This window comes from Theropithecus gelada, chromosome 12, assembly GCF_003255815.1.
Source record: "Theropithecus gelada isolate Dixy chromosome 12, Tgel_1.0, whole genome shotgun sequence".
NCBI lineage: Eukaryota > Metazoa > Chordata > Mammalia > Primates > Cercopithecidae > Theropithecus > Theropithecus gelada.
In genome coordinates, this window is record NC_037680.1 from 88,623,130 (window position 1) to 88,647,134 (window position 24,005).

The 24,005-nt window shown below is 33.6% G+C and overlaps 1 protein-coding gene across 4 annotated transcripts in view; it reads right to left on the reverse strand.

Annotated features, from left to right (window-relative positions):
- ERBB4 (erb-b2 receptor tyrosine kinase 4) overlaps positions 1–24,005 on the reverse strand; it is a 1,181,951-nt gene that overhangs the window by 573,017 nt on the left and 584,929 nt on the right. For all 4 annotated transcript variants that reach the window (XM_025405288.1, XM_025405286.1, XM_025405289.1 and 1 more), the window contains exon 3: positions 3,076–3,262. In XM_025405288.1, coding sequence (XP_025261073.1) covers positions 3,076–3,262 — 187 coding nt within the window. The remainder of the gene's footprint in view (positions 1–3,075; positions 3,263–24,005) is intronic.

Genomic DNA, 24,005 nt, shown 5'->3' on the forward strand with positions numbered 1-24,005 from the left:
AAGAAAATTCATCATGAATTACTATTGCCTTTTTAATGATTTATCAATATACAAAGTTGGTATTTGGCAAAATGATTATAGAAAAATTTATTCCCAGCATCTTCCTTATCTTTAAGTCATTTTATACCCAAGTGACTCTCCAGGATCCTCATGTGTTATTTTCATTTTCACCCGAACATACAGTGTATTTCTTGTCATGAAAGCAAAACCTTATCTGTTCCTGTCCCATCCCTTCCTTTCTCTTTGCAAGATGATAGATGAATACAAATAATTGTGAAGAATTTAACTGGATATAGTGCTACCATCTCTTGGTAACATACCATTAATTAGATTAGTGCTTCTCAAATTGCGGTAATCGTCAGCATCACTACAGGGATACTCAACACACAAGTTGCTGGGCCCCACCCCCAGAGTTTCTCATTCAGTAGGTTTCAGGTGAAGCCCAAGGATTTGCATTTCTAAGTTCCTGGATGATGCTCATGGTGCTGGTCCTTTAAGAACGGAGTTAAAAATTTAATACAGTATGGTAGATTAGGCAGTGAGGTATCCGACTAATCAGCAGATTTGCTATTTCCCCTCATTTTATACCAGGTATAAAAAATTAAGGCCAGTCCAGTAGCTCTGCCCTTAATAGAATATAAAAATGTTGTTTTAAAATTTTTGCTTTGCATAACACAAAAACAAGCAACATAAAACAAATATTTTTCCAAAACACAAAAACAATCTTACCTGAACTTAATTATGACACTTGTTTGTTGCTTTAATAGGGTTACCTAGAACATTTAGCCTTTTAAGATTTTGCCATAGAGTAAATTTTATCCCATATTCTTCTTCATGTGAACAGTTAGGTGTCTTCTGTCATTTCTTGCATATTCTTGCACACAAACACAATCATGCGTCCGTGTAACTTCTGATTCTCACAATTGGAGTAACACTATCGATCAGAATATCTAAAGTTCAATGACCTTAGACTGTCTCCCTTACAGAATAATTTTGGCATATAGCAGTCAACCACCTAATAAATAAAATATCTGAAAAATGTCCATATTAGCCTAAATTTCTACCATTTTGTTGCACTTTCTTCAATTCACACTCAAAGAAATTAATACCTTTTGAATGAGTATCTATTTTTCTAAACAATCAGCTCATTTTCTTAATCACTTATTAATTATCCATTTGTACTACGGCAAAAGAAAATATAACAGCTTCCATGCAAAGTGAATAATAATACTCTTGAAATAATAGTGTTATATTTTGGTACGCGCAAGTTGAACAACTGTCACAATCTTAAGTAATACAAGTTATGCACATACTCACTATGAAGTATGTTTAAATGTGGCATAATTTTGATGGATTAAATAACTCTGTTTTAATAATTTAGTAGTACTGGTATTAAATGTGAAAATAAATAAGGGAACTATTTAAAGACAAATTCTCTATGTGGAAAGATTCCTCAAACAGCACATCTTATGGAATAATAACAAGATTCAAGTATTATAAAAAGTTTGAGAAGCAACTTATTCAATTTTTTTCTTTAATATATTCAGAAGGAAATCATGATGAAAACACAATGCTTCCTATGCAGGTTTTAACTGGATCGTATTACAGTATTTTTAGATCCCTAATTTCAATCACTCAATTGTTCTCTACACATTTCATTTCCAAAATTCTTTCTCCTATCATTATTTCTATATAAGTAGTAATTTAGTAAAAAAAACTCCATTCTTCAGTAAGAAAACTATCTTTGAAAGAAATAAAAGTGAAAATGTTGATGAAGGAATCTATAAATTCTGAACAATTTGCATTCACCATTATTTCATCAACTCTATAGCAATCATGTCCAAAATAAATAACACAATCAGTATTCCTTTCTTCACCCAAAATATCCCAATTTTATCTCACATGTCTGGCTAACTATGAAGCTATGTCTAACTTAAAACTATAAATTTAATATCTACTTCAAATATAAGAAACAAATGATTTCAATATTCTGACAATATTCATCTTACTTTTTGTTATATTTTAAGGCCATATCTCTAAACTGTTTAATATTTCAATGTCAAGAATTATTTGGACTATTTATTGGACTCAAAGTACATATAAAGCCACTACATGTTTGGATGCAAAATATATTGATTATATTAATTTATAGTAAATTAAAAGTGAAAACTCCTTTATCCCACAGTGAGGTACTAATTATTCACTAATTACCTTTTTTTTTTAAAATTTATTTATTTATTTATTGAGATGGCGTTTCACTCTTGTCGCCCAGGGTGGAGAGCAATGGTGCAATCTCAGTAATCAGTTCATTTTGATTACAGGTATGCATGAATAAAATTCATGATTAGAACCATTATACCAAAAAGCCTCCTACAAGGACTTTTACATACTCTGAGCTATGCGAACTGAAAAGTAACAGTGGGATGGCAAGAACCAGCTTACAAAATAAATTCCTATTGAGTGTTTTTCATAGAAGGATGATAATTTTAGGTTGCTTACATCATATATTTCCAATCTTAATGAGAAAAAACTACTCTGATGATCTGATGTTATTGAAGTATTCTGAGAAAGAATTGCTGATGGCATTTAGTGAGCTACTGAATAAGAGAAATCAAAACTGTATAAATTAGATATATTTTCCAAAAATAAGGTGATTGTGCAGAAAACTAAAGATTCATGGAAACGGATATAATAGCTTGGGTATTACTAAGCTCTATTCGTTATTGCATTACTGCAAAGATTTGATGATATGGTCCACTGTTCACCTGAAACCACCAAACACAGCATGTTTCATATCTCAGTTTTCAGTTACAGAGCATTTCCAGAGTTTACTCCTGTTCAGCTGAGATACAGTATTATGGTATCCTTCACACTGCACTTACAAAATCTATATAAACAAAAACAAGGGCATCACGGGGCATCATCGCTCATAAAATGAAAAATCACTGATATTTAAATGCCTTAGAGTGTTCCTTAATGTAACAAATATGACAGTAACCCTACATATACATTTTTGTGTACATTGCCTTATATTGATAATTAAAGCATATCTGCCATTATGTATATATTCCTTACCTGTCAAGTTCTTTAATCCAAGTTCTTGAAGTCCAAAGTTTCCATCTTTTCTGTAGTTTAAAAATATTGCCAAGGCATATCGATCCTCATAAAGTTTCGTTCCACGAATAATGCGTAAATTCTCCAGAGGCAGGTAACGAAACTGATTAAGAGCCACTAACACGTAGCCTGTGACTTCTCGAACAGACTGAAAAGACACAAACACAAACAATTGTCTGTGTTATAAAACTAATTTGTCACTAAGTATATGTAGCAATTTAGATTAAAATGAGTTATTAAACTCTAATTTTCAGTTTTTAGCTTAATACATTATTTTCCGTATCATATTCTAAATCATTGGCTTCATAAAAAAGATCACAAAGGGTTAAAATCTCATTTGAACTACACGTTGTAGTTCTTTTAAACAGTTATGAATGTGCTTATAGTAAAATAATGGATTTTGTTTATGAGACCTTCTTCATACCTGAGATTTGAATATAGTTAAATGAATAAAGGTCTTGCTTATCAACAGACTACAATAAGTTAAGGACACACAACTATCACTCAGAGACTTTACATAAAAAAGCAAATTGGTGAGCATAAGTAAAACAAAGCCATGTTAGTTTGTAAATTGTAGGATAGATTTAAAAAGGCTTTATTGGTGGTTAGTGCTATATTTATCAAATAACAATTGCCCTGTACATCTCCAGGGAACACAAACATAAACGACATGTATTAAAAACAAACTGTTGTGGCCGGGCGCGGTGGCTCACACCTGTAATCCCAGCACTTTGGGAGGCCGAAGCGAGAGGATCATGAAGTCAAGAGATCGAGACCATTCTGGCCAACATGGTGAAACCCCATCTCTACTAAAATTACAAAAAATTAGCCGGTGTGGTGGCAAGCGCCTGTCGTCCCAGCTACTTGGGAGGTTGAGGCAGGAGAATCACTTGAACCCAGGAGGCGGAGGTTGCAGTGAGCCAAGATTGCACCACTGAACTCTAGCCTGGCGACAGAGCAAGACTCTATCTCAAAAAAAAAAAAAAAAACAAAAAACAAACAAACAAACAACAACAAAAAAACAACTACTTGTTGGCTATAAATTCATTCCAACCACATTTTTAATTTTTACTGCCCACTGTTTAAATTTACTCATGTATAATGAGTTAATTATTTGAGGGTTTGTGAGACATTTTAAAGCAAAACTGTCATGAAGAAAGCCTGAGTCGCAGCTAAATATTAAGTTTTTCGATAAAATGATGATAAATAATTGTCAGAATTAAAAAAAAACTAAAAATGATACAAAAACACTCAAGTATTTGGTGTTATTTTAACACCAATTTCATGTTATTCTAACTAACCCCTTTCATTTCAGATGCTCCAAGGCTCAGTTTTTGGTACTTTTTCCCACCTCTGTCTACTCTCACTCCCTTGGTGATCTTATTCAGTTTCAAAGTTGGTGATCTCCAAACATTTATCTCTATACTTTCCCAAACTCCAGATTTATACCCAACTGTTTACTCACCATCCTTACTTGGATGTCTAGTGTGCTTTTCAGATACACCTATCAATGGCTGAACTCCTTTCTTCCCTCACCCCTCTGGCAGCCTTCCTCATCTCAGTTAAGGTTTTTCCATCTTTTCTGGCTTTCAGGCCAAAATTTCAGTCATCTTTGACTCTCCTCTGACACCCTGAGTGTGATCCATACTATTTGTTCTATGTTCAGAATGATCGGAAATTCAACTACTTTTTATGTCATCCATGGCTCCCACCTGAGCCATCATCATTCCTCATCTAGATTATTGCAATAGGTCTCCCTGTGTCTATTCCTGATCCTTATGGTGTATTCTAAATTCAGGCTAGCCAAGGTATTTTAAAGACATAAATCAAATTACAACACTTCAATGTTTAAAACTCTGAAACATCTCCTAAGTCACTCAGAGTAACAGACAAAATCCTTTTACTGATGCATCCAAATATTCATGCCGTTCAGTGCAATAACCACTAGCCATATGTGGGTAGTGAGCAATTGAAGTGTAGTTGGTCTAAATTTAGATGTGCTGTAAGTACAAAATACACTCTGGATTTTGAAGATTATATGATGAAATGATAACATTTGAGATAAATTGAGTTAAATAAAATGTATTATTAAAGTTAATATCTGTTGTTTCTTTTTACTTTCGTATGGTGGCAAAACAAACATTTTAAATTTTATGGCCTTACAATTCTATTAGACAGAACTACAGTATATGATCTAGTCATCAGTTCTCTTTCACATGGAAATTATAGTTCTACCTTAAATTGTGCATTATGCCCTTAAAAATCTGAGTTTCCTTTCATCTTGTTATCTTCTTGGCAAACTCCCTCACTACCTTCAAGTTTTTGTTCAAATATCTCCTTCTCAGTTGAGGCTAACCCTGATAAACCTGTTTAACACCGTAGCCCCTACACTTCTACCTGCTTCAATTCTCATATTTTCCCCACTACTTCTTACCTTCTACCATATTATATCATTCATACATTTATTAGATTTAGTATTGGTAACCTGTCTCTCTTTTTCCCAGAATATAGCCTTATAAGGTCAAGCACTGTGGTCTGTTAACTTATGTGTCTCATGTGACTAGGAGAGTGGCAGTAAACCAACAAGTATCACTCTTGTCCTTCTCTGACCACATCCTTCCCCACTGTACAAAGTCTGTGGAGTGAAGAAAAAGGCTCATTTAGATTCTGCACTCTCCCCTTCCAGACCCTGTGATCCCAGAATTTCCTTTGCAAATAACCCCAAGTCTTTATCTAGAAACTGTAATGTCATCTTCCCCAGTTCAATCCCCAGACAGCAGATTGTGCCACCCGTGTGCATATATTTAGGAAGGAATGGGAGGTCCAGGTGTCAATGTGTGATGGGAAACTATACAGATCCTGGACATGTAGGCTAGAGTGTCCAAGAACTTGCATGTAAGACCTCTCACAATATATGCTAGAAGTGGATGGAGGAGAGACTGCAGACTGGAGCCATTTCTCTCCATGCCAACATATTCCTGAGGACTCCAAAAGTTCTAACATTGTACCTGGCCATCCAGGTTGTTATAAAGATATGTCTGTCAAAATGGGAAAATATAACATTTTATTTAGTAATCTCTAGTTGGTTTACAATAAACAATAAAATATGTGGACCTCTATTCAGACTCTTTCACCCCACTCTCATAATTCTTAGGAATAAGCATACTACAAATAATCAATAGAAGAGTAGAATCCTAATGGAGCAAAAGTGGAGAGGAATAGGCAAGGGATACATGGAATTACTCATATCTGGCATCAAATTGGGAACTCTAAGCCACTATGAGTACTCCTAAGACAGTGAGTTTTTTGGAGTGAAGAGATAAATGCCTAGGACAATAGAAAAGAGTGGTGAAACTCACCAGTGATATGCATTGTTTGTACACAGTAATTTGTTTAAAATTGCACCACCTGGAAAAGTCGGGCTCTAGGGCTCTATAATTCCTCCTTCAAACACCGTTCTAATGGTTGAACTGTTACCTCTTTGAGTGCCCTTATCTACCCCTATTTATTTATACTATTTAATAGTATATCTACCCCTATACTATTTATAGTCTCTTCAAGAGAGACTATAAATACATTCTGACATTGTATGGTCTAAAAAGTAAAATTCTTTCATTCATTATCACAAAGTTTTCTTTAAATGTGTATACAATAATTATTTAGTGATCTAGGTCACAATGATAAATGTGGTGATGGAGGATGTATTATAACTCTTTTGCCTACAACATGTCGTAAGATCCATCATTCCAAAACAGACTTATCATTAGCTTCCATCCCACTCAGGAAGTGACTCTTCTTATCAAAAACTGTAAAATGCCATTGGTTTATCTCGAGATGGAGAAACACATTTATAATATCAACAGAGAAAACACAGATGAAGCATACTTGGGTAAAAGAAGAGGTTTATTTGTAAAAGAGTAACATCATTAGTAATTTTTCAGTGTCACTTGGGATGGCATTTGGATCACATATTACCACAAGCTGCAAATAACTTGCAGATAATAAGGGCTCTAGAATGTGTGATAGGTATGAACCAAGAAAAATGCTGAACACATAAAGAAGGACTAACTAATGCAGAAGAGGATGCTTCAAGTGCTCTTATCTACCAGAAAAAGTAAAATATAACTAAGAACATCTTTGTATTTGCATATTACTAAATATATTTATATTTGAATCAATTGTGTTGTAATATTTATATACTTCTCATTCCAGGGTGTGTATTATATTATTCTTAGAGACATATGTCTTATCTTCATGGAAGGTCAGATTACAAGCAATAGGTACTCCCTTGTAAAGATTCTAGAACTGGAGGGATTTGCTGTTATAACTGAGATTCCAGTATCCAAAATAAGTCTCTGTCATTATTCATTCTGTTTATCACCCTTGCAAAATAGTATGCATAACTAAGCATTAGCCTAACAAATATCTTTTTATTATGTGAACTCTGGACATCATTCCATGTTAATGCTGAGAATGTATGTCCAAGTCGTTTTGAATAAGGCCACCCATAAGTTGGTCCATAGTAAATTATTTTATGAAAATAATAGTGAGGATCCTATTTATTTATTTCTTACACCCCTTTCTCCGACCCAGAAAAATAATGTAAATAATAGAAAAAAAATATCATAGCAAATCTCTCAACCCAAGATGTGTTGCTCTAATCTTTTGTATATAGAGGGACACATGGAACTGAAGCATTTTAAAAAAGAGTTACAGGAGATAAATACAAAATTCTTATACCTAAAAGAACACATCCTGCCTTATTTTGGTCTCTGCTTTTTGGTATTCATAGTCACATTTTCTCTATTCTTATAGTCTTTCTGTGAACTAATATCTTGAAACATCTCAAAAGGAAACTCCAGGGCAGATCATGAGCCATGTGTACTGATTACAAATAAAAACAATTAAAGGAAATGAGTTAATAATGATAGGAGTATTTAATGATGAAAAAGAGTAAATAAAGTGGTTTGAGCCAATATTGGCAGATCTGGATAAAAAGTGAAGAGATATCTAGAAGTGTAAATTACATGTTATAATGTCTGATAAGGCCACACAATCATGTTAGTCATCCATTGTTCCTCACCTTTCAGCTATCAGAAAAAATCTGAGTAGCACAACATTTTCCACTGTTTTAGAAAATTTTAAGAAAATAAAAACAACTTTTAAACATATGGATTTATTTATGGGAAAGTGTAATGGTAGGAAATGTGAGCTTGTCTGCCAGGCAAAGCTGGACTCCAAACCTAGCCTTTGTGCTTGCTAACTTTGTGGCTTCGATCAGGTTGCTTAATCTTATTGAGCCTCAGTTTCTTCATCTTTAAAAAAGATACCAATATTTCTATTATAGAACCATAATATGGGTTAGAAGATATAAGAAAACTGGCTGACCAATAGTAAGTATTTAACAGATGCTAAGTATTACAAATATTATCTCTGATAATAGCCAGGAAGATGAACTGCCTGTGGACAATCTGAGCAGAAAAAAAAATTATAATATCATTATGTAAGAACTGCTGCTTTTAATCTCTCTGTTATGTAACCTTTGGTACATTTATATCTTGCTTATGCAATTTGCAATTTATTCCTAAATTTCAGAAACAGTTCCTTATACTTTATGTGTGTATATTATAGCCCTAAATTTAATAATAGCTATGAAATGGAATGGAATCGAAAAGTGGAAAGCAATGCTTAAGGTCTTTTTAGACATCATTTCCCATGGAAAATAATTTTATGAACTTGCTACTAAAACAAAACATTGTTTGAACAACACAATCATGATTTATGTACAAGGACCACAGTAGTAAACAGAAATTATAAGAATGCCCTAGGGGAGGGAGAGCATTAGGAGAAATACCTAATGTAGGTGACAGGTTGATGGGTGCAGCACACCACCATGGCACGTGTACACCTATGTAACAAAACTGCACGTTCTGCACATGTACCCCAGAACTTAAAATATAATAAAAAAGTAAACAAAATAAAATAAAATCTAATTTCTGAGTTACTGGCGATGTCTTTGATATCAAAAAAAGGTTTTTCTCAAAAAAAAAAAAGAAAGAAAAATAAAAAAGAATGCCCTAGCAAAGACAAAATGCTGACTCTGGTTCTGGCTCAGTAACAGTTTAGTTCTAGAAATTCTGCCTATTTTGTCAACCAAAGAGTGAATACCCTCCTAAAGATATATCTTCCTCCTCATGGTGTAAGCTTCTGCTCAGTAAAACTGATTGATTTTCATTGTCAATGTTGGCTTCTATAGTTGCTTTGTTCAAGTAGTAAATACAATCGGATATTATTAAAGCCTTGAATGATTCAAAACTCTTCTAACTCAAGGGACAATTTGTTTTGCTTTAAGACATTTGATGAGTGAAATCAAAAGATATGGAACACAAAAAAATTAACTTCCTATACCATATTAGCAGTAAGTCCAGGAAAAAAAAATCATGATTTTTAAAAATGACAAGAAATTTTATAACCATTTCTCCTGCATAATATTTTAGAGACAATGTGAAATCTGCAGTTATAAATCTGGAATTATCAATGGATGTCCCTCAATCAAAGATTAGATGAGACTGTGCTGGCTCACCGGGTTATCCTTTTACCTCTAGATCATTTCAGAAAAGTCAGTCTTCACTATTTCTAAATTTATGCTTCATTCTACAACTCTTTTAACAGTTTTTAATTTTTTTCTGTATTTGACATAAATCCCTAATTCTTTTCTTCTTAGTTACCTTTTAAAAAAAATTGATCCTTAATAGAAATGAAGACTAGTTCCTTAAATATTCCTTCATTTACCTTAAGATTAAAGTGATTACAGTACCACACAATTCCTAAATATTTAGTAAGTGTTTAGGAATGATTTTATGCACAATAAAAGTAATTATGTGTTCCTACCTACGTATGTAAAACTTTTTACATACTTTTTACATAGTTAGAAAAATTCCCAGATTTTTTCCTACTAAAATTATGCATCAAATCCATGTTTATTACATTTCTTTAAAATTAGCATCTCTTTTAAAATATACCTATCCGTTTTTGTTAAAACCTTCTGTAATCAGTCAAAAATATCCAAATTCTTAACTTCTACTCCAGTGTCTTAAGAACTCATACACAATTAGATACTATCCACAAAAATAGTAATATATTTCATCAGATAAGAATCAACAAATATAATGTTGATTACCTAAGGTCTTGAAGTCAAATAAACCTGTAGTATCACAGAGAAGAGTAGGGAACAGAGAACTACGGTGGTAGGTGGGGGGTATTAGAAAGTCCCTTCTGCTGGTAATGACTGCAGCATTTATGTGTTTTCTGACGGTGACAAATGTAGTAGCAAATTGTAGCCTCTCTATCAGTAAAGCCTTCCATTAAATTTCCCTAGGCAATTAATTTCTGTCCCTGCCCTTCACAGCACGTCTGAGAATATCTAAAGCAGAAAACATTCTTAACTATGACATAGTATTAAAAAGTTTACCAGAATAAAAACACATGAATAAACACAGAGCAAACACTACATATCCCTGCTGCTTGTAGAACTAGTATGTTTGCTTTGGAATTCTGCTTTCATTTTTCCCATTGTTCTTAACACTCCAAGTATTACTTAATACTCCTGGCAAGGAGGGACTCAAAGTCTTATCTAATTAGATTTGAAAAAACAAAAATAATGTGAAATGTCATATACTGACTGGAGTAGAGTAGAATTCATACTAATTATACACAGCATGAAATAATACTCAAGAGGTAGGAAACCTGATCAGGTCATCCCAACAAACTGCTAACTTTCAGCCACTTCCAGCTAGTCTCTTTGGTGCTAGTGTTGCTATGAGTTCTACTTTCTAAGAATCTGCAGGCCATTTCAATCATCACTGGCCACTTGGCCAGCTCTCAATCCATGACTTCTTAGCAGTGAACACCTTGAGTTCCATTGAGAAAAGGACTACTTAGCTCACCTCCCTAGAATTAACTATATATATTTTTTGTCCTTTATATTTTCCTGAGCTGGGTGGAGAGTTAATCGTCCCCATTCAAATCTCTACATTCCCAGTTGATTCTTCGTCTCCTGACCTTATCAAGACTATATTCCTGTATCATAGACTTATTACACAGGCATTAGGTTTGTAAAATTAAATTAAATTGGCCCAAAGTTGTCTCTGTACCTTGAATTTCTATGCAGCAAACTGTGACCTAATTAGTAAACACACTGCAAACTAAGTTAAGAGTATATTCTTATAACAAGTAGCTGAATCTCAGCCAATCATAGCAGAGAGGCCTCAGTCAATCACAGGCTAGCAATTGATCACATTATGTCTAAATAAGGCAAATGCTAAGCTGTAACAATTTAAACTGTTTCTGCATAATACTTACTTGTCCATCTATGAATTCTGCCTGCTCACATTGCTGGGTGGGGATCTCTGAACCACTCCTGATCTGAGTGCTGCCCAATTCATGAACATTGTTTTCTTAAATAAACTCGGTCAAATTTAATTTGTCTAAAGTGTTTCTTTTTAACAGATTACACAGACTAAGTTGGAAGCTTTGGCAGATTCACCTACATAATCACACAAAATTTCAATTGTAAGTGTACGTATTTCAAAAACTTCATAAGTCGAAGATTCTATCATCTCTAAAGTGCGTGCATGTGTGTGTGTGTATGTGTGTGTGTTTATTCGTTTTCTACATATTTATACAGGGAGGCTTATATTTTGAAGCCTGGATTTCAAATAGACATTTTAATAATCTTTAATAACTATTTAAAATATAATATTGAGTTCATTTTTTTCCTATCAGATAAACACATTAAGCTCCAATGATTTGGGGAATTGACTTTTAACTGAAATTAGATACAATGAATAGATGCTAAAACAGCAAGAATGTTTGGAAACCTTTGAATTAAACTTTGTGTAGATATAGATAGAGCTGAAGTAAAAAGAAATTATTAGTTGTCGGCACTTTCGTACTGAATCAAAGCATCGTAATGTTTATTAACGTTGTCCATGTGATGATGAGTATTCTCCTCCACAGAGAGCCAAATTGGTTAGGATAATGCAGCCTAGTGATTACATTTGGGTTCTGTAGTCTCACAATCTTAGTTTGACTGCTGTCTCCATCACTTATTTACCTTGCACAAATTATTTAATATTACGTTCCTGTTCTGCAAAATAGGAAAAATCTCTGCTAAATGCTTAAAAGTTGAATCAACAAAAGATAATCAATTTCATCATATTATCATTAGTGCAATTATGGGAAATATTTGTAATAAAAGGTTAGGAATGGTAAATAATATATAAGCACAAACATTTAATATTAAAATTGATTAAACAATTGGTACTACATAGTACATAAAGATATAACTTCAGTCAGACTGTCTATTGTTGGCTAAATATGACCACTCCCTAAATTTATTCATGTATATATTTCTTTGTTTATGAGACGGATTCTTGCTCCATTGCCCAGGCTGGAGTGCAGTGGTGCGATCACAGCTCACTGCAGTCTTGAACTCCTGGGTTCAAAGGATCCTCCCACCTCAGACTCTTGTGTCTAGGATTACAGCTACACACCACCACACCAACCTAATTTTTTTTTCCAGTAGAGATTGGGGTCTCATTATGTTGCTGTAGCTGGTTTTGAACTCCTGGCCTCAAGTGATACTCCTGCCTTTGCCTCCCAAAGTGCTAGGATGACAGATGTGAGCCATTGTGCCCAGCCAAACTCCCATAATGTATATGCTGAAGTCCTAAGCCATACTGCCTCAGAATGGGACTGTATTTGGAGATAGGGTTTTTAAAGAGGCAATTAGGCTAAACTGAGATTATTAAGTTGGGCCCTAATCCAATATGACCAGTGTTTTTTAAAAGAAGAAAAGATGAGGGTACAGACATGACAACAGAAAAGACCATGAGAAGACCCAGAGAGAACCTGGTCATCTACAAGCCAAGGAAAGGGATCTCAGAAGAAGCCAAAGCTGGAGACCCCTTGATCTCATAATTCCAGCTCCAGAATTGTGAGAAAATAAATATCTGTTGTTTAAGCCACCCAGTCTGGGGTACTTTGTAATGGCATTCCTAGCAAACTAAAACACTGCCTAAGTTCACATCCTAGCTTTTAGCAGTATTATGTTGGGTAAATTATTTAACCTTTCTGTGTCTCAGTATCTTTATCTGTGAAATGGGGATGTTAATGTCTCCAAATCCTAGGATTATTTTGAGAAGTTTATCTCTACAACTTGCTTAACAAAAGGTCTGGCTCATAGCTATCCCTCAGTATTAGGTTTTATTGTTTTTCTGAATCCAGAACTCTTCTTCAATATGTTCCCTGTGTTGCACAGCATATTAAAAACTGCATTTTTCTATTTCTAAAGGAATAACTATACATCACCAAAGTTTAGATGAGAAAACTGCTTGCTAGCATTTTAATGTACAATTGAGAGTGACAGTTTCATGTCTGAGGTCTTTTTTAAATGTGATGTTTCCCATTCAAAATTTAACGAAAGAAAATGGGCCTCTATGAAATTATGGCTGAAAACAGCTGCCTCTGTTGAAAAGCATATGGGAAATGCCCTTTGAGGATGCAGAAGTTAGAGGTGACTGCTTCTGTGACTAGTCTGTTGTTATTTTTAAATGAAAAGGATGAGCAATCTCAGAAATAAGAGAGCCAAAGTATCAGGCTTGGATTTGACAAGCCTGCCAAGATACACTTCAATATCTGTCTAAATATTTGGCCATAAAAAAACACAAAACACAGCCTTAATTAATTTATAAAAAAACAAATATTTGCTTTAGTCATCTCCTCTAGTGACAACAAGGTCTGATGTTACTTATGATGCTCTTAATATTAAATTCAAACATACACAATAGGCATTCTATTGATATCTGTGGATACAATCAGGACTACAAATATAACAAAAATTGAGGCCATGGACTTGTAGACAAGCAATTTAAATGCTTTTCTTATTTAAGTATCCTTATGCAAGTCACAAGTTTCTAAGTAGCTATTTACTACTTCAAATAGTACAAATTTTCAAATAATTACATTAACTTATTAATTAGTGTTTTCAGTGTGTGAGGCATTCTTATGTCTTCTGTCACCTACTGGTCAAATCACTCTGAGTATTACCTCTGTTTTATAGATGAAGTAACTACAGTGAAATAACTTGCCCAAAGTCACACAGACAAAAGTGATGGAGGAAATATTAAAACAACAAGATCTCTCTTATTCCCAAGATCAAAATCCCAATCTGTTTAAAATATTTTTTTCAAAAAGTGGTACCAATTACTTCCTTGTTTAAAGTACTATCCATGGCAACATGGTCTAACATTTTGATTTGAGAATAACATTCTCTTTCTAAGGTTTCTTTATGACAAAAATATTAGCTAAGAAAGAGTATTTCTCAAAAGTAACTGCAGCATAATTCAGATATTTATAATTTTAAAATCTGCTTAAAAAAAGTACTTTAAGTACCCTAAAAGTCTTAATATCAGCATTCTCTTAGGTGCCTTCTCTTAGGTGCTAGTGAACCTTTTCAAACAGATATATAGAATCAAATGAGATTCTGTGCATAAATTAATAATGCAGATACAACCAAACAATCCTAATGTAAATGTATTTTTAAATTTGCACTTGACTTTTCTTCCTCAAAAAATTCTTTAAGTCTCTATGCTTTCACCCTCATTCACCCATCCATCCATCCATCCACCCATCCATCTATTCATCCATCCATCCAATTATCTATTCTACAACCGTTTATTGTCCACCTACAATTTGAGAAACATTGTTCAAGGTGCTGGAGACACAGTGGCGAGCAAAATAGACACGGTTCTTAATCTTATGGTAGTTACTTCCTTTATCATTTCCAATCTTAGTCTAATGACAAGATTGCTACTAAGAAAAAGATGGCTTGCCAAGGAAGATTTACAATAACTTGCAAGTGAATGCCTGTATCTTTGTTTCTTTAAGAGTAAACCATTTATTTTAAAATTTTATGCATTGAACATCTAATCTTATTATAAATCTACCTCATTTTCTGGTCATACATTGGCACCTTCCATTTTGGAAAAATATGAATTTTTCTTCTGACATTGTTACTTAGAGATGCACTTTGTGCCTATGTTTGTGTGTATGTCTTCAGTACTTTCAAGTAAACAACTTAATTATGAAACATTTTTCTCTATGTTACCCCTTTATAGGAATTTTACAGAGAAGTAATCATTATAGTATCTTCTAAGACTGCATATAAATTATTTACAAGACATAAAATATATTCGACTTTTAAATATCATCTTAAAATATCATCATTTGCCTATTTTGGTGTCATTCATTCAGCAATCTGTACTTGTAGTATATTCAAAGCTATTCCTTGCTCTGGAGACATGGAGATGTATAAAATATGACTTGGCTCCTTAGTAGTTCACAACAACTGTGAAAGACAAACATGGAAAGGAGCAAAGGAATAACATGTTTAATATGCAACAATGGAACCATCATTAAGATTCTGAATATTAGAAAGCAATGAAGACCATAATGTGGGTATCAACAGCACTCTGTGTGTACACAGGGGTGAAGCAGATAAATTTGCCTAAGGAATACTGGAGAAGGAAGTTGTAGGAACAGATAATTGTCTAAGTTCTGAAAGGTTGTTAAGTGTCCCACAGGGATTTAGCACCTAGATTGTGGTCTTAAGTTATAGTTTTACAGAAAGAGAAACCAGGAATTCTTGGAGAAATTTCATATTCTAGGTATAGGACAAGAAATAGATAAGATGAGCCTGAAACATCATATCATAGCAGATAGTGAGGAAGCTATAAATAACTACTAAGTTCATGTCAAAAGGGTTCAAGAACCAATTGGAAGAGACCCTTCCTGGCCAATGATGGGGTAACTTATATTTCAAAAATGATAATTATAACTGATTATAATCCATAAAATACATATAAAACTATGAATTCATAATAATATTAAATGATATCAATTTCTCATTTTGGACAATAACAGAAGACCAATTCACTTTTCTGAAAATGTATCTAAAAGAAAATAAGCATTCATCCTTTTCCTTTATGAACTGTAACACCAGGTAATGAAATAACAGATTAAAGGTAGTGCCTTAGTCTGTTTGGTCTTCTATAGCAATTTGCCATGGACTGGGTGATTCATAAATGCCAGAAATTTGTTACTCACAGTTTTGGAGGCTGGAAAGTCCAATATCAAGGTATCAGCAAATTGAGTGTCTTGTGAGGGCCCACTCCTTGAGGCCAGTATCTTGCTATGTTTTCGCACAGCAGAAGGGGCAAGGGATCTCTCTAGGTTCTTTTTTATAGAGTCACTCATTTCATTCATGAGGAGTCTACTCTTATGACTTAATCATCTCCCAAAAACCCCACCTCCAAATACTACCATATTGGGGATTAGATGTCAGTCTGTATCAGGCACTATGTCTTATAAGGTGTTCCAATGAGTAAGTGAAACTAATTTTAAAATTAGTACCAACCAATTTTGATTCATTAATTGTAATAAATGTGTACCATAATAATGTAAGATGTTAAAATAATAGGGGAAATGGAGCATATGCTATATAATAATGTTGTATTTTATTCACATTTTTCTATGAACCTAAAACTTTCCCAAAAATAATATTTATTTTTAAAAATTAGAGCATTGCCGTTCTGAAAGTCTTTATGAATTAATGGGTCTAGATATTCAGCATCATTGGCTAGTAATTGCAAATGACATCACAATAATAGAGAATAATGTTGGGAGACAATTCTATATTGTTTCTGCATGGCATGTACCAGCTTTTCTTCAGATTTTTTTTTTTTTCCAAGAATGTTTGTATAGAAAGCAGCAATGGAATAGCAAGACAGTTTATCCTTCTAGGGTGGAGGGCAGATTTGTTAGCAGCCCTTTTTATAAAAACGGGGTTTCATAAGCTCAGAGTTCTGCAACTGTGACCCAAATATCTTTTGATACAGTATCGACCTGTTTGTACTTTCCAATCACTTCCATGGGACTTGCCTCGGGGGCAATGGGAACCCATGTAAACATGAAGCTCATGCTGACTGCTGTGTCATTGAGTCTCGTGTCTTCTGCTAACACAAGTGACAGACTAACTAGTTAGCGTGCAAACACTCTAAAATCTCAGACATTTGACATTCTTGACAACAACAAGAAATTATGTGCCTCCCGCTGAATGAACACACCACCACCTAAGGTTTCATCAAAGAGATTGAATATGAGTATTATAAAGTCTCTGGATCCAGCTGCCAATTTGTTGGAAGTACAAAAGACAGAGAAACATGGTGAATTCTATCATGAATATGCAATTAACAAAACCTAGCCTTCAGAAAATTCTACAGAAAAGTGTCCCAGGTCTTTGAATAGGTAAATTATAAGAAGAGGGAAAAAAGGAGGAGGAGGAACTTATGTCAAATGTTCTAAAGGAAATTTGGAGAAAAATACTTTAAAACCAAGCTATTGTGTCTAGGGATGTATTCTCGGGTGACAAAACTATAAAGACACACAAGAAAGCAATTTCTATACAAGTAAGAATGGTGATTACTTTTGGGGAGAAAAGCATTTGAGATTGGGATATGCACATAGTGGGATTTCTGGGGTGGCTAGCAAAGCTCTATTTCTTGATGTAGATGGACAGTTACAAAGGAGTATACCTTTTCCAAAATACTTAAGCTGTGTATTCATTTTGTGAAGTTTTCAGTATTTGTGTAATGTTTGCTTATGACAGTATAAAAATAAGCCATCAAGTGGAAAAAAACAAGAAAAGACATAAAAATGTCCCTTGCCTTTTCACATCTCGCCAATTGATATATGAAATTAGAAACCAAACAATTTCATATGCATAGTGTTCCTTGCTATCAAATTCTCTCTATTCATATGTAGGAACTGAATATGTTAGCAGGAAACATTTGCACAATTTAGGGAGAGAGAATAATATGTCTAATGTCAAAGTGTCTTGGGAGAGCCTAGTGTTGTTCACAGGTCTAAGACTGCTGGATGGAAAATGAATCAGGGAGAACAGGGACTTGATCAGAAAAAGTTAATGTAGGAGTTTACAATTTTACATGGGGAATAAGTGGCACTGTATACAGAGAATTTAGGCTTTGATTCATTTTGTAGAATTATGCTCTTAGTTGCAGGGTAAAAATGGAGTAGGCTGGTGAGAAGCTGGTGGAAAGAGAAAAGTTAGAAACTTCTTGTCAGGCAAGAGATGAGGAAGGCAGTGAATACAAATCAGACGGCTCTGAGATCCAAGCCATCTTTTTGAGGTAGCATACAACACTACTTCATGACTTACTGGATGTGGGAATTGAGGAAGAACAAGCAACAAGAAATGACGGAGGTTTTTAGCTTGGGAGATTTGGTTTATGGTGCTGTAAAAAAAAAAAAAAAAACTGGGATAAGGAACAAGTCTGTGGAATTTTCCCAAGTACTATATGAAATTTTTGGTTATCTGATGTTAAACTAACACTTCCTTTTTTACAAATTATTTTAAATGACATTAATAATATCTGTATATTTGTTAAATATGGATAATAGGTACATGTATCTAATATATTTTTCTGTGTGCTTAATATGCTTTTAATCTTCAAACAAATTATGTTAGCACCTGTGATTTCATATATATTCATGGATGTCAGATTATAATATTCTTCACATAGGTCTAAAACAGTGGTTCTCAACTGGGGTGTTTTGCTTTCCAGAAGACATCTGGCAATGGGTGGAGATATTTGTGGTTGTCATCCTTGGTGAGAGGTAGAGGGTAATACTGGCTTCTAGTGGGTAGACATCTGGGATGTTGGTAGACATCATACATGCACCAGACAGCCCTTTCTCCCCACCTACCACCCCTACCACTAAGCAAAGAACAATCAAGTCCAAAATGTCAAGGTTGATTGACTTATTAATTTGAGGCATCTGTTTAATTTTATAGCTTGTAGAGTTGCCTTAGTGGTTTTCCAAAAGTAATAAAAATTAACAGTGTCCACTAGTATCCCATTAATATGATCCATAAAATATTTATACATTATGAGGAAAATTTAAATTAATATTCTTGTATTAGTATATATTTTTCTAACATGAATTTATTATTACACACATTGCTGGATGGACGGTGGACGGATAGATAAATAAGTATCCACTTATATGGGTAAATAGGCCTCTCTCCCTCTCTTTCGTCTCTTCTCTCTCTGTTTCTCTCTCCATTGTAACCTAATTTTGCAGTAGCAAATTTTCTAAGTTAATTTGATGCTTTTTTTTTTTCATTCACTGTTGAAAAGCTTGCTTAATACAACTTGGGGACATTAAGGCTAAGATGTTCTATTTATAAGCAAATTTATAAACAAAAGTCAGTCATTTCCTTTATAGGCATAATTCTTCTTTATCTCTAAGAAAGTATCTTTTGTTTGAAAGAAAGATTATGTTTTATAGTCTCCAAGCTGTACCCAGTAACGAAACTAATTTAAATATAAAAAATAACAATGCCTCACAGGGAGGATCAAATGAAAAAATGAATAGTGTCTTTGCAACTTATTACAGCTACAGTAGACAAACGCTTGTCATCAACTCTTTAGTTATTCCCATTTATTGTATCCCCTTTAAGGAAACGGGACAAAGACACATGTTGTTTCTCTCTCCTGAGTCAACTTCACCTCCTTTCCCTTGAGAAGGGATTTATTAATCATACTAGAGTTCAGCAGTGGTTAACAACATTGGATTACACTCCCAGCAGTGGGGTACTAGGTTCATGGCATGCTCATTAACACAAGTGACATCAATATCCCTCTCCTCTTCTGGAGAATGAATGGGGATATTGACTTCTTCTCATTCCAATCCTCTTCATCAACATCATCACAGCACTGGTATTTTATATGCATACTGCAGTTTACAAAGCCATTTCATATATATATATATCACATTTAACCTCCAATCACCATTTTCCGAAGCAATTCACTAACTTTCAACAATGTTTTCTCTTTTTTTTTTTTTTTTTCAGAATTACATTAAACTAGAAAATGTATTGTGGTTTTAAGTCATGAACTACAAGAATATTTGAAAGGAACTGATATTAATAAAAATAATGACATAGGAGACATTTCATTTAACACTCTTGAATTTCACCACTGAATAACCTTTCACCTCTCTTGTCTAGAACTTGTTCTCTTAATCCTCCATTAATTTCCTTAAGCAGGTTCCAATGCTAAAATCTGATATAATCTCTACTAGCTGACACACAGAAATAAAATTAAAAAATAATTCATGCCAAGGTCGGTTTAGCTGACACGGTTACTCAAATCCCTGTTAGAAAGTGTTAGTGTACAAAAAGATAGATAAAACAAATTAGGTCATTGGGAATAAGAATCTACAGGACATTTTTCTAATACTCAAATTTCTGCTACTGTAATTGAAAACACTAGAAATACTTTTTTTTTTTTTTACTATCATTATTACTACTCTTAGAACATTACTTTTATGAATACCTACTATATAGTTGGCACTGTGCTCAGTGTTTTTTTTACTTAGAATATAAAATTTAATTGTCATTATTTCCATGTTACCTTTTAAAAAATGCCTAATCCAATTTGTTCAACCATATTACAGTTCCTCCACACAGACTATTACCTATATGGCACAAACATAAGGCCTTTGTTGATACATGATTACCTAATTTATATAACTAGTTGCCTCTGCAATACCATGAAATAATGTGTTGACAGTGTCGTGTCATGAAAAGAGGAAAAGATAAGAAGGACCGCATGTGGAAGAGCTTCGTGCTTCAAGGGTAATACTGAAAATATTACGCTTTTTGATATTAGACCAAGATTCTCAGTATGTTACTGAAAAATATCTTCTGCAGAACTTAGGAGATGTATAAAAGTAAATATTCATTTGATAAATGGAAAAAAGTAATAGTTTAAATCACTGACAATAATTTTAATAAAACATGAGTATAAAAGATCAATATAATATTCATTTTTAAATTATCATAAACATATAAATATGCCATCTTCATAAAAGATTTGCCTGTTATAGTCACATTTGAATAAATGCTCTAGTGTTGAAAGATGCTCGCCTAAGTAACATCTCCACTTTCTTCTAACTTACTTCAAAGACTGGAGAATAAGTAAACCAATTACAATTAACCAAGTTGTTATATACACTTTTTTTTAAAAGTGCTAAGGTAATTCAAGCAGAAAATGAAAGTAGTTGATACTATTTCCAGAGCAAACTGGAAAAATAAAATAAAATAAAATAAAATAGTAAAACAGAATTTGAGGTTCTGAATAATTTATCTAACATTGACTTGAAAAGAAAATCCTTCTCACAGAACATATTAGAGTTATGTAATGCTTTACCTTTATTTATATACGAAAGCCATAAAATACACTTGTACTTAAAGAGGAAAGGGCAAAGCATATTTATCTTTATCACATTTGAGAAATGTATCTCAATTTTTAAAGATATTTCAACATGGTTGGGCACAGAGAATCATGCCTGTAATCCCAGCACTTTGGGAGGCCACGGCAGGAGGCTTGCTTGAGGTCAGGAATTCAAGACCAGCATGGGTAACTCAGGGAGACCCTCTCTCTACAAAAAGTGTCAACATTTAGCCAGGCATCGTGGCACATGCCTGTGGTCCCAGCTACTCAGGAAGCTGAAGTGGAAGGATTGCATGAACCCAAGAGATTAAGACTGCAGTGAGCCGTTTTCAAACCATCGCACTCCAGCTTGGGCAACAGAGTGATACCTTGTCTCAAAAAGAAAAAAGAATTTCAATATTAATTTTTTTTTTTTTTTTTTTTGACAGAGTCTAGCCCTGTTGCCCATGCTGGAGTGCAGTGGCACGATCTCGGCTCACTCCAACTTCTGCCTCTCAGGTTCAAGTGATTCTTCTGTCTCAGCCTCCTGAAGAGCAGGGATTATAGGCACGCGCCATCACACCCAGCTAATTTTTGTATTTTTAGTAGAGATGGGGTTTCACTGTGTTGGCCAGGCTGGTCTTGAACTCCTGACCTCATGATTCCGCCTACCTCGGCCTCCCAAAGTGCTGGGATTACAAGCATGAGACACTGCACCCAGACTTAAATTTGTTTAAACCCTAAAATGAAAAAGATTAACTATCTCTCTTAGCAATAGGAAGCTAATTGATTTTTTTAAATGTTAGAAACAGTCTATTTTATACCGGTGTTTATAAACCATTACATGTTTATTTTTAAGTTTATATATTTTAAGTATTATGTTACTTTTTTTGAAAGTGCTACTTGGAAAACCAATACCCTGTATTTCTCTGGAGGCAGTATAGTCTTTAGAACACATTTTTCTCAATTTCCTCTGAACTTTACTACATCGTTATAGAAAAGACAGATCAAATGAATGCCCATGGAGATAAGGTAAATTTTAGTGTCATTACTACCCAAGTTGCATATTATTTTATCTACTTCACACAATAGGTCATGAGCTTCAGGTGACAGAATATGTATCTCTTTTTTATAACAGCAATGTCCTGTACAGTGCCTAATGTTATACTTTACATATAATGTGGTAATTATTAAATATTTATTAAATTGCATTAAACGGGCTGAAGATCCCATTTATAACCTGAACCTCTTACACTTAGCATACTTAAATGACAAATGCCTGAATGTTTTTTTCTGAGTGAATTCTAAATCTACACAGAAACAATTGTTCAAAATCTTACCTTTGTTGAATTTGTTCAAAATAGAACATTCCATTCCCTTATTTCCTCATTCAGTAAGTATTTAATGAATGTTTGCTAAGTGCCAGGTTTGGTCTATATTAGGGGAATATCTAAATGAATAAAACCAAAAATCTCTCTAAAACCTTGATATGCAATAGGGAACTGCAACTAGTATTTAAGTGACTTTACTTAAGGTAGAAAATGTTATGTAAATGTCATGGAAAATGGTAAAAATAAACAATTTTGAGAATTTTTAGGTGACATATTTCAGCAAATTATGATGCAATCAGAGAAAAACTTTAGTATTTTCATTTCCAGTCTTTTAATTATCATTGATAAGTGTGGTAGATAAAATGAAGAATTACTCAAGGATTAGCAACATCTTAAATCTTACAAGAAATGGCCCCAAGAGTGATGACTTTAATAAGAAACCAACAGAAAACAACACTCTACGAAAGTATCAAAAGCAGATTTCACTGATAAAGAATTACATAGAATATATATGCAGGCTATTTTGAAGATTATAATATAAAATGCAATGGTATCTAGCATCAAAGTGAAGGGTCAAGAGAAACCTAAGTTGGCATAATCTAGAATTTAGATTCTATGAATGTTTTCTCATTGAATTATAACATATAATCTTATTAATTTATTCTTCAGTTAAAATTCTGCAGGTAATCATTACACATAGTATATATTATTTTATATCCTTTTTAAACAGTATGCCAAGTTAACAGAACTTAAGTTAATCATTTAGAATACAATTATGTCTTTTCTCTGTGGGGATCTTAACTGTATAAAACAAGGTAGAACCTAGCAAAGTATCAAACAATTTTTATTGAAATTGCATTTATGCTACATAGATATATTTAATAACATTCATTACATATTTAAGATTCATATATTCTATGTAGAATACACATATTAACTTATTAAGTAATATAATAAACTTGTCAAACTACTCTAAAAAGCCATTTTCTTGGACTTTTCCCTTCAAACTGAACATTCTTTCACTTTTTTCATCTCACAAACTTGTGATTCCAAACTCCTTTAGGCCTCATTTGTTTTTCAGATGTACAGCACCAGCTTCAATAAAAACACCCTCAAGTTTTAACCATGAATGGTTTAGGGGCATAGTTCATGAAAATCATTTTTCTAGTTCTTGATAGTGAAGCAAATGAAGCATCATTTC